The sequence below is a fragment of the Acinonyx jubatus genome, chromosome B4, assembly GCF_027475565.1.
Source record: "Acinonyx jubatus isolate Ajub_Pintada_27869175 chromosome B4, VMU_Ajub_asm_v1.0, whole genome shotgun sequence".
NCBI classification, from domain to species: Eukaryota; Metazoa; Chordata; class Mammalia; order Carnivora; family Felidae; genus Acinonyx; species Acinonyx jubatus.
This window is the reverse complement of record NC_069387.1, coordinates 66,761,385-66,778,032: the sequence shown is the minus strand read 5'-3', so window position 1 is coordinate 66,778,032 and position 16,648 is coordinate 66,761,385. Positions and strand designations below refer to the sequence as shown.

At 35.3% G+C, this 16,648-nt stretch overlaps 1 protein-coding gene and 1 non-coding gene across 2 annotated transcripts in view; both read right to left on the bottom strand.

Annotated features, from left to right (window-relative positions):
• Positions 1–1,321: 1,321 nt before the first annotated feature.
• The window catches only part of MUC19 (mucin 19, oligomeric), a 137,532-nt gene continuing 122,205 nt past the window's right edge, over positions 1,322–16,648 (bottom strand). The window contains exons 73-87 of the mRNA XM_053199622.1: positions 15,121–15,174; positions 14,618–14,671; positions 13,929–13,982; positions 13,261–13,314; positions 12,198–12,251; positions 11,298–11,351; positions 11,077–11,124; positions 8,831–8,860; positions 6,699–6,730; positions 6,450–6,612; positions 6,068–6,105; positions 4,141–4,251; positions 3,102–3,141; positions 2,343–2,451; positions 1,322–1,669 (exon numbers count right to left, since the gene is read on the bottom strand). Coding sequence (XP_053055597.1) covers positions 1,486–1,669; positions 2,343–2,451; positions 3,102–3,141; positions 4,141–4,251; positions 6,068–6,105; positions 6,450–6,612; positions 6,699–6,730; positions 8,831–8,860; positions 11,077–11,124; positions 11,298–11,351; positions 12,198–12,251; positions 13,261–13,314; positions 13,929–13,982; positions 14,618–14,671; positions 15,121–15,174 — 1,079 coding nt within the window. The 3' untranslated portion in view covers positions 1,322–1,485. The remainder of the gene's footprint in view (positions 1,670–2,342; positions 2,452–3,101; positions 3,142–4,140; positions 4,252–6,067; positions 6,106–6,449; positions 6,613–6,698; positions 6,731–8,830; positions 8,861–11,076; positions 11,125–11,297; positions 11,352–12,197; positions 12,252–13,260; positions 13,315–13,928; positions 13,983–14,617; positions 14,672–15,120; positions 15,175–16,648) is intronic.
• On the bottom strand, positions 16,019–16,125 carry LOC113593110 (U6 spliceosomal RNA). Its single transcript, XR_003413170.1, has one exon. It is a non-coding gene; the product is annotated as a U6 spliceosomal RNA (small nuclear RNA).

The following is a 16,648-nucleotide window of genomic DNA, read 5'->3' as shown; positions in this document are numbered from 1 at the left end:
AAAGTGTGTAGAATGTACTGAACATGATAGTCATGACATTACGAAACCTCAACTTCTTCTTCTAGCTAACTACCTCAATGGTATATAAATACAAAGACAGAAGTGGGTTAGGGGGAATGACACTTAGTTCAGTTTTAGTCTTGTCGAGTTTGTTCTATCTATAAACCATCCAGCTAGAGGTGTGGATTCAGAGCTGTATCAATGTGTCTGTAATTCAGAGAAGAGCTGAGGGCAGGAGACATAGACTGGAAATCCTCCTCTGTGTATAAACACAACTACTTGTGTTGATGAAATCATCCAAGGGGCATGAATAGAAGAGAACAGGAACATGATGAAACTTTGGAGAATTGAAATTTGAAGGACTGGCAAAAGTGAGGGCAAGTCAAGAGCCTTGGGAGCTCCACAAATGTAGGAGCACTATTAAAACTGATGTCACAGTGGGGCACCTAGCTGGCTTAGTAGGAATAGTGTGCAACTCTTGATCTCAGCATAGTGAGTTCGAGCCCCACATTGGGTGGAGAGATGACTTAAAAATAAAATCTTTAAAAAAAATGATGTCACAAAAACAAGAAAAATGTTTTAAGTGGGAAAGAGTGATGGGTGTGTGGGTAGGTCAATAGGATAAGCGTCTGACTTGGGCTCAGGTCAGGATCTCGCAGTTCATGAGTTCAAGCCCTGTCTCGGGATCTATGCTAACAGCTCAGAGCCTGGATCCTGCTTTAGATTCTGTGTCTCCTTCTCTCTTCCTCTTCCCCACTCGTGCTTTGTTTCTCACTTTATCAAAAATACATAAACATAAAAAAAAACTTTAAAAAAAGTGAAAATAGCATCAGACCCTACTTTTTTATTTATTTATTTTTGAGAGAGACAGAAACAAAGTGTGAGCGGGGGAGGGGCAGAGAGAGAGGGAGTCACAGAATCTAAAGCAGGCTCCAGGCTCCAAGCTGTCAGGGCTTGAACTCATGAACCGTTAGATCATGACCTGAGCCAAAGTTGGACACTTAGCTGACAGAGCCACCCAGGCGTCCCAATATCAGACCCTACTTAAAGAATTTTGAGGCTGCTGGTGTCCTAAGCAGAGAAGTTGTCATAGAATGAAAGGGGCGATGTAATTGGCATAGAAAAGTGGGGGAAGGGAACAAAAACATAGTTTCAATAAGTTTAACTGTGAAGGGAAAGGACGAAATAGGATAATGGCTTCATGAGATAAAGAGTAGAAGAAAAACATTTTGGAGAGGCATGATATGACTCAGTTTCTCATTGAGTTGTAGCATTCTTATTATTATCAATAAAAACATACGCTCATGAATTGCTTGAAAACTTGTATTTATTTTTCACATCCAGTCAACAAGAGAACAAAATGCCTCAGAATGAGAATTCACACTTTGAGTGAGATACAAATGTTTAGTTATTCTATTTTAGTGATTTTTGTGCATTTATAAAATAAATACCTGGCCTGTTATACTTGGAAAGGTGATACTGGTGTTAACTGACTGTTGGGAGTGTAGACTGTTTGCACATATCTAAGCAAGAACATGCCGTGATGTGCCTATATCTGTAAGGTATTGTACTGCCATTAGGACAGTCAAGAAAAATTTCCCGGAATTCGTACTTATCTTCTTGGCAGCAAAGACATGAATTTGCCAGCTGAAAGATATGATAATTGTACCTAAAGGAAAAGAATATTTAGCAATAAATATTTTTGGGATATCTTCTGAAACAAATTGACATCAATGCTCAAATTATAATTGTCTAAGCGATTTAGCAATCCTTCCAACCAATTTCTTCTTTACCTATACTTTGCATTTCTCTCTCACCATGAACTTCTGATGTGGATCAGTGATAATTGGTATGTAAGACAAAAGAAATCCAAAATGGAAATTTATAATCTTATAATTAGAATGTTACGGTGAAAAAATATAAACATATTTTTAAATATACAACTTCATACCAAATTATTATTTTCTATATATTAATCTACACATGAAAGTGTTCATGAACGAAAAACAATATATATTATGTCTAAAATGCAAGTGACAGTTTAAAAACACATTTTTAAGTAAGACTATCTGCTTAAGTACTATCAGTAATTACTGTGTGAAAATAAATACATTTGCTATGAATGTATTAGGTTTGATTTATTTAGAAGGTTACTTTAAAACCATTCATTACTGTTGAAAATGTTTATTTTATTTCTAAGATCTTAATGTCTTAGATACTTGTTTCATCAGGTTTTGATCATTAGCTCTCATGTAAAAAATGTTCCATGTAATTTTTAAAACTTAATTTCCTCCACAATGTTACAAAATTAATGCACAGTACACATTCAAAGAAACACTCACCTGACAGTGTTCTTACATTCCCCTACACATCTTGCCATCTCAAGTTTTTTCTGGCAACCACGGTACTTAACAGTCACATTCACAAGTGAAGATCTACAATTAGTATTACCTAAAACAAAATGATAATAGAACCAGAAATGAGGTTTAACATTAGCAATTGCTAAGTCTCAGTTTTCTGAACCTTTAGTGGAGAATCATAACAAAAAATACTTCATAGTGTTGTTGAAGGGTTTAACTACTTCAGCACCCAGCACAAGGTACCTGGTTAGTATTCAATAATTATGTTTAATAAATGTTATCTTTTCATTAGTGCTATCATTATTATCATAGGAGAAAGAGGAGGGAGGGAGGGAACAAAGAGGAAGGGAGGAGAGAAGGGGGGAAGGGAAGATGGAGCTGAATGGATTGTTTCTGACATCCATTTCTCATTGTTGACCATTCTTATTATCTAATATATCAGTTTACAACACAACCTGCTTATATTAGAGAGCAAACTATATTTTTTTTTCATGAGAATCAAATTTCTTCCTTGTAAACACCATTGTTTTTTACTGGGAAGAATGTTTCAACCAACATGAAAAAGTATAATACATAACGTAGACATATCAATTGTTAGTTTCTGCATATAGGTTAGATGACCTGTTATGTTAAAAACACAGGAGACTTTCTATTAATGATCTGACATTTTGTTTTAAAAAAACACTAAATTTTTGTCAACTGTTGACATTTCCTCTACATGTGGAACCTAATGTTACTTACATGTATAGCAACATTTGTTTGAATCATAGACTCTGTCTTCCTATAGGGGTAAGAAAAATAGAAAAAAGACTTAAAAACATAAGTATTATTTTATAAATAATGATAACATTACTGAACTTACTGAAATTACAAAGGGGAAAATGGAACAGATAAATATGCTGATCTCAGATCCAGGAAGCACGGATGAGAGAGCATAATAATAAAAATGAGTCTGAATATTTACACTAAAAATTTTCAACCGTAGGGAGAAAGGGAAAAAAATATCTAAAATGAAGTCTTCTTTAAAATAACATGCAAGAAAGTAAAAAAAAAAATCCTCCCTTATATTAATTGAAAAATACTTTAATACTGATATTACTACTAGACACGGTAAGTTTCTTACAGACAGGATTTTAACTTTACACATTAAAACTCAATAAATGTTTAAATCCAACATTGGAGTACTGAAATCAAACTTTAACTTAACTATATTATCACTTATATCTTCAGAAAGAAAAATTAGTTAAGTTTGAACTGGTGAGCATTTATTATTAACTAATTTAATTAAGACTTAAGCTTAAAACTTAGCATTTACTATTACAAAATCCTCACCATATGGTGGAGGACAGTAAAAATGAAGACTGTGGCATAAAGAAAGAGCTGAAAAGTACACTTAATGTGATTTTATGAAAACTTTGTATTTTTATAAGAAATGATTAACCCGAATCCATGAGCCTTAAAAAAAAAAACAAGGTTGGTGTGTTGTGTTTTGGGTTTTTTTTTTTTTTTTGGTTTGTTTAAAAGTAGCAAAATGCTTTCTAAAGTAACATACTTCTTCTAGAATAGCACTAGATTAAGCTTCACGGAGCCTGCAAATATAACTTTGATATGAAAAATATACTTGGCAATAAAAGGTGTGAAACAGATCTGGAATAGAATCCATAAGAAATTTATGTCTGCTGGCCAGACAGACTTTTCCAAATGAGAAAGAAGGCAGATTGTGTTTATATTTAACATAAGAAGTGGATGTTGTTGATCATTACTTAAGAAGATAACTTACTTCTGCACACCAGGTCTGCTTTGGGCAGTCCTGGACCACTGCGATGAAACCAGTGCTATGGCAGGAGTAGGAGATGCATGGATTGCTGGGGTCATCAAATGAAGCACCAATCTGGGAGGCAGAGAGGAAGAAAGAAGAAAGGAGTTATTCATCTTGATTTCTTGTTGAGGTTGAAAATAAAAATCTGTAAAAAAAAAAAATTCAAATTCAGATTGTTAAGTGAATTTCCAGAGGTACCTTCAGTCACTAATTAATATTTAAGAAAAGTGAGTTAAAAGCTGCCTACTTCCATGAATAAATCAATATGCCTCCTTGAGAGCACAGACTGTGAGTCAAGATTCTGAATCCTCAAGTGAAAATTCACATATTCTATTCACCTACTCAGTCACTGTATTATATTTTAAAAATATTTTCAAGAAAGGTTGTATTATGATAACAGGAAATCAACCAATTGTTATGCTCTAAATTTGAGGGAAAAGAAGTAATCTAAGTAGAAAAATTGGCACAAAATAGTTTTATCAGATTACTACAAATGATAAATGATAACAAATGATATATCCCACGAGACATCCTACCTCTACTTCTGCTTGTATACTTGTAAAGTTCTCTGGATTGCTTTAAAAATAATTTATGTTCGAAATTCAACTGCCAGTTTGGGAAACTATTTATTTCAAACTGCAAAATGAACTTTCTGATAAACTGGAATTTTATTATTTCAACTATTTTACATACAAATGGTTAGAGGTAAAACTTTTCCTTTGTTCTTTAAACATCATCATATTTTTATGTTTAAAAACTTGCATAGATTCTATGGGGCGCCTAGATGGCTCAGTTGGTTAAGCATCTGAATCTTGATCTCAACTCAGGTCACGATCTCATGGTTTGTGAGTTCAAGCCCTGCATTGGGCTCTGAGCTGACAGCCGGGAGCCTGTTTTTGATTCTGTCTCTCCCTCTTTCTGCCCCTCTTCCACATCACTCTACTCTCTCTTTCTCTCTCTCTCAAAATAAAAATAAAATGGGGTGCCTGGGTGTCTCAGTCTGTTAAGCATCCAATCTTGATTTGGGCTCTGGTCATGATCTCATGGTTCATGAGCTCGAGCCTCATATCAGGCTCCATGCTGATGCCATAGAACCTGTTTGGTATTCTCTCTCTCTTCTTTCTCTCTGCTCCTCCCTCCTCACACTGTCTCTCTTTCAAACCAAATAAATAAACATTTAAAATAAATAAATAAACTAAGAAAAAAAACTGGAATAGATTCTCAAATCACATTACCTTTGGAAACCAAAAATTAAGAAACCAAGACAGAAATGTGAACATGATAAATAAGTTAAAACACTCATCAGCTTTGTTTTATATATTTCTTAACATACCACATAGATTTTATGCTAGACTCTTAATATTTAGTATCACCAGCTCAAAAGGATTATCAATTTGAGAACCATGTGGGTTTTATGGCTTCCTGGTACCTTTTTTAAAAAGTTAAATTACTTTCCAAAATGCCAAATCACTTGTCAAAATCTAGCCCTGAATATACATGTTGTTATATTCACATAATGGGGTTCCAGTCTTTTGGGGTTTTTCATTTGATCTCTGACAGGTTGGCCATCTGATATTTCTGGCTATAATTACAGTTTAACTCTGTTCATTGATTTGAATGTCACAGAGTGTGCCTTCTCCATCTGGTCAGACCCCTGGGAAATTTTATTCAGAAGTTAGGTAGTTAATGATCAAGTACATTTTCCTCCTTTGAAGCAAGCCATGCTGAGTGTTACATTTGATGCTCCTTTTGAAGTGAATATAGGGGGGAAAAATGAACAGATCCTGCTCCACCATTACCAATGATTTTTTCAAATTATAAACTGAAAAAGCCTACATTTATTCATAATTATATAAATAAAAATATTTTAAAGTAAAAACAGCCTTACCTTATGCTCAGTATTGTTAAATAAGCATGTTCTTGGTTCTGAAAAATAAATACATTATTTTACCCTAAAATAAACATTATAATTCTGTTTTTATTTATAAACCAGAAATTGCATATGGAATCATATTTACCAACCAATTAAAATGTTTCTTCCCAAACACCGTCATCTCCCTTTAATAAACTCGTTATATTCATAATTATTAATTCTAGGTTTCCCCCACTCCAAAGATAGTGAGTTTTAAGAGATCAAGTATGATTCTGTTTTATTTATCACACTCCTCTAGCATGGAGTTTAACACATATTAGAAGCTCAATGAATATCTCTTGAATATGTGAATAAGTAAACAACTATTCAATTCAAATAATGTATTGTGAATACACACCACAGTATCCAATTTCACAGCAGGAATCATCAGCTTTGAACTTTACAAGCCTCTCTCCAGTTTTGCATGTGGGTGCAGAAGGGCACTCCTTGGGTTTACAGTCTACAGCCTTTGCATCAGTACAGGTGCATTTGTGGCAATTGGCAGTCCATATATCTCCAGGCTACAGACACAAACCAAGTTCAGACTTCTATTCAGATACAGGAATGACAGCAATTGGATTAAAGTAGAGACAAAGTGTGTACTTACAGATTTCTCTTCTCCCAGCGGACCATGACAAACTGTTAACATGAGATGATAAAAGGTAATTAAATTTGGCAAAATAGAACCTTCTGTTATACATAGATAACCACCAGGTGGCCAATACAGAAAAACAGAATTATGGAGAATTGTATGGTGCCTTCAGGTGGGTAAATCACATCCACCTACTTTGAGCAAACTGTCTCTAATGAGTATAGATATTTCCTACTTTACAATCCCAGCACAGGTTAATTATTAATTTCTGCTGGCAGTGGTCAATAAATCTTAAGACTGTTGTTTTACTTACTGTTTTACAGTCTGACTTCTGCTTCCATACCCTGCAAGTCACCAAGACTCTGTAATTACCAGTCCCTAAGGCCCTTTATCAGTTTTTCAAGTTCCCTACAATTGCTGACATTTTTAACTCTCACCTTCTTGAAAATGTTCTCCTCCCTTCAAATTCAACACTCTGAAATTCCTTTCTTCATTAGCAACTTTTTCTCTTCCTTCTCATTGTCTCTGTCCTTTCCTGGTACTTTTCTTCTATCTCCAGTATCCACTGTAATGTCAAGTGGATGACTCTCAAACTTGTAGCTCCAGTACAGACATCTCTTCTAAACTATGGGCCCAGGTTTCCCTTGGCCTAATAAACAGCATTGCAGACCTAATAAATGGCATTATTGAGACCCTCAAACTCAATAAGCACAAAACAGATTATATTATCTTGCCCCTAAAACCAGTTTCTCATCTAAACTGACTTCTTCCTATTGAGAACCAAAGTATTCTTTCAATTATTTGAGCTTAAAACTTAGGAGTCATTTTGATTCCTTCCATTTCATCATTTGGCACCCAATCGACTGCAAAATTCTGTATCTTCATCTTTACTTCATTCCCTTCCTTTCCTGGTTGTACTTGCTACAGTACTACTCCAGGATGTTGTTATCTTTAATCTAGCATATGTGGGCTTTTCCAGGGGTAACTCTGACTCAGATTTCTTCTTGATCCAATCAATTCTCTATACCACAGGTAGAACAGTTTTTCTACTGCCTAGTTTTCACCTCATCTTTGCCTTGGTTAAAAACTTTGGATGGCCCCTTATAGACTTATAAAATAAATACCTAATTTCAGCATTCTAGCTTCTGAGGTCTGCCACAATGTGGCTCCAATCTATGTTCCCAATTTAGTCTCATTCTCTCATTTACATGCCCTGGACTAGCCTACATGTTTCTCTCAAATTCCAATTCTGTAGTGAAATACCTAAAGATTCCTCCAAAGTATACAATATATGTAATATATACATGACAGATAATATGTGCTCTCTATATAATACATATTTCAAGTCTTTTTTATTGTGAAATTTATTTTCAGCCTTATATGAAAACTGTTTTTCTTTAAAAAATATCCCTTCTTCCACTATATCCTAAGATTAGAGAATGATTTTCTTTTTGGGGAGGGGGCGGGTAACTTCTGTCACTTTCTAAAAAGCACATCACATTGGCTGGAGAACAGTGGGGACTCAAAATCCTCTAAAATTATCGAACTTTGGTTAACTTTAATTTCCCTTACTCCTCAAAAAATCTGGAATTATCTGGTTTAAAAAAATACTATTTTTTAAACAATTTTTTGATGACAATTTTTTGATGAAGCTATCATATAATTAAATAAAACACTTTATTTAGTAAGTAAACTCTATTTTGAGTAAGTAACAAGAGGTATTTGTTTGGTTTGGCTGCATTAGTCTGTGGATGAGAAAACAGACTACCATTTGCTATGTATTTGGTGAATAAAAGCTAAATTCCTCCATTTCCAGTTTTCCTATTCTGAAACATTTCCACAGCTAGCAACTTTCATAGGCATGACCTCTGATATTTGATTTACAAGAACCATTAATGTAGAATGGTTGATTTTCAAGTAGAAGTATTCTTGTTTTTTTAAGTTTGTTTATTTATTTTGAGAGAGAGCAAATGCATGCAGCAGAGGGGCAGAAAGAGGGAGAGAGAATCCCAAACAGGTTCCACACTGTCAGTGCAGAGCCCAATGCAGGGCTTGAAATCACGAACCATGAGATCATTGCCCAAGCTGAAGTCAGAGGCTTTACTGACTAAGCCATTCAGGTGCCCCTTGAGTGGAAGTATTCTTACCTGGAGGTGGTGGAAGTGATGCTGGACATCCTGTGTGAAAACAGGCACCTCATGTTAGCCTCTAAAGTTATTGAAATTGTTTCGGGGTAAAGTAGTTATCTAATAACTGAAAATAATTGGCTACATTGCTAGTCTTACAGACTTATTTCTGTCTACCTTCCTGTGGGGAATAAGCTTAGGCATTCCCTGAGCCTGCACTGATGGGTTAACAAGGCATAAAGAATTACAAAGCCATAGGATGTTCGCTCACACCCAAGTTTGGGTAAACAAGATTAGGTAAATAGGTATAGAGAGGGCAGGGCAGAGGCCCCAGTATGGAACAAAGGTATAGGAGGTAAACAAGATTAGGTATTCAGGGCAGAAACACCCCCCAACTTAGTACTATAGCAGAAAGCTGCTTTCACAGGAAGGAAGGAACAAATTAGGTAAACAGGTAAATAGGGCAAAGGGGAAGTTGCCCAGAGCGGAGCTAATTAACAAAAGAAAGGCTGACCCTGAGGTTGAGTGCTCTGTCTTTCTTGTCCCCTAGACCAGTTTAGTTAAACAGAGGTGGTGCCTCACCTCTGCTGTAAACAACCTTCTGCCTGACCTCCTGGCACCAGGATTTTGTTTTGTATTAACCCAAACCCCTAACCCCGCATATTTTCAAAACCTCCTTTCCCTCATGTCCATGAGTTAATGTTGACAGTTTCATTATCCCTTTGTGCATGTCCATCACCATGTTTGTAAGCCTTCCGATCCTAATGAAAATAGATCAAGGACCCTTAATTGGGGCTCTCATCGTCTCCCAGACATTAGTCATCTCCCACATTTTAATCCTGTGTCCCATTTTCTTGCTAGACAAGAAAGAACTCAAGACCCAGAGTCTATGACACTTTTCTTTTCTGCTCCTCATGGCATTTCAAATTGCACCTTAGAGAAAAATCCCTTTGGACCTCAAATTTGAATGGGAGGGGAAAATGGGAGCCTAGAGGAGAAATGAGAAAATATCAAGGTAAACTACTCCTTGATTTTTTTTGGCAGACACCTCCTATTAAAAGGACAGTAAAATATGCATTCAAAAAGGAAAAGGATAATTCAGGTATAGGAAAATGTGTTATTAGTAATCTAGTTTTAATCCTTTAAGAACTTTTATCCTCTTTTTAACTTCCTGAAATATTTCAATCTTATTCCATCTCCACCTGCACCAGATGGCGTAAGCTGGCCATATGTTTCTTTTTAAGTCTTCACATATCACATATTTTGGTCAACCCAACAATTCACTCAAAAAGTTCAAATTGTATTTCCAAACTTCTAAAAAATCAAATTAATATTTTAATTCTACCCACCAAGCAAAAGTCCAGCCTAGAATATTTGAAAGAACTTAAAATTGTTACATGTTGAGGTAAAGGGGCCACAACAACCAATAAGGGCAGAAGAAACAGAAAGAAAATTAGTTAAAGATGTGGGAGCTTGGGGATCAAATGTCTCTTTTAACCGAGGGAGGCTAAACTAATCCCCAATTATAAATGCTTAACAGATTAGCAGAAAACAGCAACCAGAGAGAGAAATGTCCTATTAGGGATAAATACAGCAGAAAATCTTCCCTGATCAGAATTCCAAGGGTTCATTGAAGACATTTGTAAGAGGAGCCATAAAGAACAATCTCCTAATCTCCACATTGCTGTCAGAGTCAATTCTCTAAAACATCTTTCTGATCATCTCATTCTCTTGACAAAATCCTTAAGGGGATCCCATTTAGTATATGGATAAAGTCTCATTTAAATTTAGAAATAAGGTTTTTCTTGAACTTGCTTCTACTTTCCAATCTCATTTATCCCCTGAACCTCATACATTCATGACCGATACCTGGCTGATTCCTGAACTCATTCATGATATCACATGTCTCTGTCTTCTCATGGCTGGTTGGCAGGAATTCCCTTTTCACCCCAGTCAATATTAAACTCAGTCATCTCCTTTCTGATGCCTTCACTCAACATTACCAACTAATAAGCAGAAATTAATATTCTATTCTCACTATACAACTGGGACCATAATGATTACACATGTTTGGGGGTTAGCCTTAAATATACTGTAATGATAGTATCTGTGCCCATAATAATCTACCTACAAATACACAAAAGTAATAAAACAGCAAGGACTTTATTTTATTGATATTTTTGCTATTAGCTTCTGCTACAAGTCTAGCATATATAAAGAAATATTAGTTAGATAAGTAAAGAAATTGGGATTTGCCCCATACTAACCTGTTTTATTTTCAGTTTCTTGGTCTTTTGTTGTGACTAGAGTGGTTTCTAAAGAGAAATAAACTAATGGTATTGTCATTTTATTTATTAGGATAACACGTATGCATATCAAGTCTCTCTCTCTGTGTATATGCACAAATGACAGTGCAAAGTCATGCTCAAAGGAAGCTTTGTGTGAAATAAACAAGTCATTCCAGCACAGTTGGGTCATTTCATTTTACCTGGGTAGGATACTTTGGGTCTTGTTGTGATTTTAGTTGACATGGAGGTGGAGCCTGCAAAAGGAAATACAAAAAAATTTCAAGAATAGCACATTTCATAATCCCATTCCCAGAGATTTCAAGCTCCATAATTAAGTCTTCAGATGAGGAATTTTGGTGAAAGCCTAAACAATAAAAACAAAAACAAAAACAATCCTAGATTTTATATATATATATATATATATATATATATATATATATATAAAATTTATTTATTATTTATTTATAAATATATATTTATTTATTTATATATATTATATTTATATATATATTTATATATATATATTTATATATATACATATATTTATATATACATATATTTTTATATATATACATATATTTTATATATATACATATATTTATATATATACATATATTTATATATTATATATATACATATATTTATATATGTATTTATATATATGTATATATATATTTATATATATGTATATTTATATAATATATTTATATATATATTTATATATATATACATATATATATACATATATATAAATATATGTATATATATATATAAATGAACTTCAAAGTCATGTTCCAAAACTTTGGGAAAATCTTCCTGGCCTTTCTCTCCTGTTTCTTCTAGCTTTCCTCTCCCCAAACCCAACTCCTCATATATAATCATAGGTGCACAGATCATTGAGGAATTTGTACTGCCAGCAGTCACCTGTTTGCATTCTAGTTCCAGAGGTTTCCTTGACTCCAATGGAAGCAGTGGCTGCTAAGGGAGTTACAAAAGCAGTAAGTATAGGGGACTGGAGAAGCTAGACTTTGTCTTCAGATAAGCTGGTCTGTCTTCTGAGATGTCACCAAGAAAAGTTCATTTATTATTATTTTACTTACCTGTGGTAGAATTTCCAGGAGCAGTGGTTGTTTCAAATGCTTCCCTGGAGGTACCTAAAATAAAGACAGGAAGAGCAATGCGCTTTTTCTTGTCTCAGAAGAAAATGTCCTAAGACATGTCTACATGAGACAAGAGTTTTGAGCACCTAGCATGTACCAATGCATCTACTAATGCTAGGACATCCTCCTGCAATTGAAACATAAGAGGCCCCTATCTTAGAAACTCCTTGATCACAGAAATGAATTGAATATTTTCCCACGACCCAGGTAAATTTCACACTTACAGGTCTCCTTCTCTAAATGATACAAATTTTTTTCACATCTAATTCTTTTACTTCCTATAACTTTGTTTCCTGGTTCTGTTCTATTAGTTTTTGGGACAGTGAAGTTATGAGAGTAAAAAAAAAAAAAATGAGAAAACATCTGTGTTGATCAAGATGGCCTAAACATTCCCCTCAGCTTGACTAAATTTATAGACGTATCTTCCTGATTAAAGGGCCCTGGACTCTCTTTTCTTAGAGCATTTACTTTAGAAAATTTGTGGCTATAAATTCTTTCTCTGTCCTCTTGAGATACAAATCTTTCCCTAGTCTCTGGACAGTTTTACAACCCAAGAATGTCTTCCCCAAAGACCTTGGAGCCACCTCTTTGAAATATAATCACTGAGAATAACAGTAACCCTATCTCTTTGTCTCTATGGGAAGTTGGAGCCTAACTTTATTCTATAAGCACCAATTAGCAAACTTAGGTGGCTTAATCGTATAGACCAGCCTCCCCTCCAGTACTTTTCCCACTAGCTCACCCCAGCCCTTAAAATATCCCCTGGATTTTATTTCAGAAAAGAGGACGTAAAACTCACTGCTATTGCAATGGGCTTTACAATAATTACAATAATCTTAAATAAAGTCTTCATTGCCATTTAAATTCCATCTGGTGCAATTTTTCTTTTCGAGTTCAAGTCTGGCATTCATTCATAGAGATAAATATTGGTTATCTGAAACACTTAGGTGTGAAAGAGAAGAATGTCAAGGATATAAACTTCATTTGAAGTCATTTCCATTACCTTGGGTGGGACTTTCTGGGACACCAGTAATTCTACTTGATGCCACACTAGTACCTACGAAGGCAAATGAAAAACATTTCATATCAGACACACCTCCTATGGCCATCCCCAAAAATTAACAGTGAGAAGAGAAAGTAAGCCGGGTGAAAGTCTGGGTCAATACTGCATCCAGCCCATAGATTCCCCTTGTGAATTACAAAACACACCCTTTTTGGGCAGATGTGGCCTCATAGATTTATGTCTTTTTAGAGGAATGTTGGCTGGATTTCAGCATCTATTCCTCCTTTTAGCATTGTGTCCTGTGTACCTACCTATACAAACTTACCTGGGTGCTCTGGTCTGAGTCCAGAAACTCAGAGCAAGAAGATAACAATGGCTGAAAAAAGTACATTCCTAATGAGATTCTGCCCCATTTCCTGGCCCTTTATTTTTACTCTCAACATTCCCCTACACCTAAGCGAAGCTTTAGGAGTCTTTAATGAGAATTCAATGGATTTGAATCACTGACTCTTACTTATTTACATTCCAACTCCAGTGGTCGCCCCTAAGAGAGGCAAACAAGAATGAGGTCAGGACTGCTCTGTTGATGTTGCAACAGTTAATTCTAGAGAAAGGATATTATTTTTTTTTAACTTAGATACTCTGCCACTTACTAAATATTTACTAACCTGTATTGGAGCTTCCAGGAATAACTGTTGTGCCAGAGGCTACCCCAGTGGTACCTGCAATAAGAAGGAAGGATGAGCCTCACAAACCCTTTCTCACCCTAAGAAAAGTGTGAAATTGGCAAGTGCTCCTATTTCTCTGAAGCAACAGAAAACAATTTAAAACAATTTTTCTTGTACCATGTGTTAAACCTGACATGTTTTCTAATGCACTTTCTCATGATTGAAATGTTCAAAGAAAATATAAGAGGAAAAGCTACAATTGTGTCAAAAATCTTATTTCTCTAGATCCAGAATCATCTAGAATCTTATTAGTAAAGGAGAGAATGTCTGTCTTATATTCACATGGTTTACTTCCAGTGACTTAACTCTTTGACTCTCCAGTGGAAGAAAACCAGAGAAAAACAACTGCATCTATACATATCTTGGCTGGTGGTGACTTTCACTAATTCTGGAGTATTGCCTGGCAAAACAAAGGGGGTAAAGTTTCTTAAAAAAAAGGTGTGTCTAGAGAATTACATCTATGGTTATGTTTCCTAGGAAAACTCAGGGAACTAACCTAATTTGACCCTATGAGCTATTATTAAAGGAAAAGGAACCACTTCCAGTGATGTTCATTTTCATTCACAATCTGTGTATAGTGAGCTCAAATGAAAAAAACCATGTAGAATCCAAAATTCAGTAAAATTCACCTGATGAAATTCTTGCTTCCATAGTTCCAACACCTTCTTTAAAAGTTGTGGTTTCTGTAAGAGCAAAGAAGAAAAAAATTGAGAAGATTAAGAATTTGAAAATAGGAGAATATACGGCAGTATGCAATTTTGTCCATAGGCCCTTAAAGGGGAATTCCTTTTATTTCCTGATTTACCTGCTTGGAAACTTGCAGGTGATGATATATTTACAGAGCCTGTCCCAGTGGTAGCTGGGATGTGAGAGAGAAGAAAGAGACAGTAATGTGAGCACTGTCTTTCTTATTGGATGGGGATGATCATTTAGGAAAAATTCATGTGTTTCTGTGAAACAACATATTCCTTCTCCAGGACTCCTTGCCCCCAAAAGTAAAATAAACATTTTTTCTTACTCTGTTTTATCCCCTATGGTAAAGTCCATTCTTCTACGATCCCTGTTTTCTGGAATTAGTATCATGGAGATAGGTGCCTTCCCCGTTTCACCTTTTTCACTTCCCCATGCTTACCTATTTTTCTTCCAGTAGACTGGCTCCCTGGAATTAGGTTGGTGACTCCTGAAGCTTAAAAAATGAAAAGAATTAAGAATCTTGACATTTTAATTATTTCAAAACAGTTCTCCCTTCCTATTTCAAAGTTTTATATCTATTAGGTCAGGCCCTCTGAAAAATGAATCTTACTAAAAATTACATATGTTGTCTGAAAATTCTGTTTGCTCCTGTTTGATCTGGGATTCTGAATCCCCAGATTAGAAGCAGAACAGTCTCCTGAGTCACATCCCAGGACTCCAGCTATAGACTTGACTTAATCCATACTGGCTGAGCCCAAACTATCCCCTTTTCCAGGCTCCTCTGCCTTTACAAAGCCCTTTTTTTGTAACACCTTTTAAATTTACTTTGAATATGTGTTTTTGTCTTAACTGTTTAAATTTCAGTATAGTTGACACAGTTTCATTAGTCTCACGTGTACAACAGTGATTCAACAACAAGTCTATCCATCATGCTGTGCTCACCACCACTGTTGCTACAATCCATCACCATACAACACTGTCACAATACAATTAACTATATTCCATATGCCGTCCCTCTTATCCTCATGACATATTCACTCCATAGCTGGAAGCTTGTTATCTCTCACTCCCCTTCCCGCATCTTTGCCCACCCTTTGAAGCCAGGGTATCATGTTTTAACTTCTTGGTCTTCTGACTATGTGTGTTTACCCTAAATAAACTCACCAGCATCCACCACTTAAATATCATTTGTAAGCAATCGGCTGACAAATGTGTATCTTCAATGTAGGCCTCTCTTCTGTAGTCTAGTTGCACTTAACACTTCTCCTGAGCATACTACTGAATACCTCAGGGCACTTTATTTTATTTTTTTAAATTTTATTTACTTGTTTGTTTCTTTAAATATGGAATGCTTCTTGAATTTGCATGTCATTCTTGCACAAGGGCCATGCTAATCTTCTCTGTATCATTCCAATTTTAGTATATGTGCTGCTGAAGCGAACACCTCAGAGCATTTTAAATTCAAACTGCCCAAATTTGTCCTCACTATATCTTCTATCAGTTATCAATTTTTTTTCCTCCTCCAGTATATTCCCAAATTTGGGGATGGCACTTCCATCCGTCTACCTAAGCATCCAAACTATGAGCTAGATTCACCCAAAACATCCTTCTCTCCTTCACCTCTCCATCGCATCATAATAAACGCCAACTTGCCAACATATTGCACATTCTTTGTGACCTCCGTTTTCCGACATGATTGCCTCTGTAATCTGTCTGTAATCATGTCTTACCTCCAACAGTCTCAAACTGGATGACATACCTCCAACACTTGCTTTCTTACTCCCCTTTAAATCATGCCTAACTTATGCCTAGTTAATCTTCCAAAAAAGTAAATCTATGCATGATAGTCAATCTATCCAAAAACCTTTCAATTTCTCCTTATTATCAATGGAATCACAATTTAATTTTTTTCATAACTGAATCCTATAATATTATGGAATACAAAACTGATGGGTGATCTCCTTTTT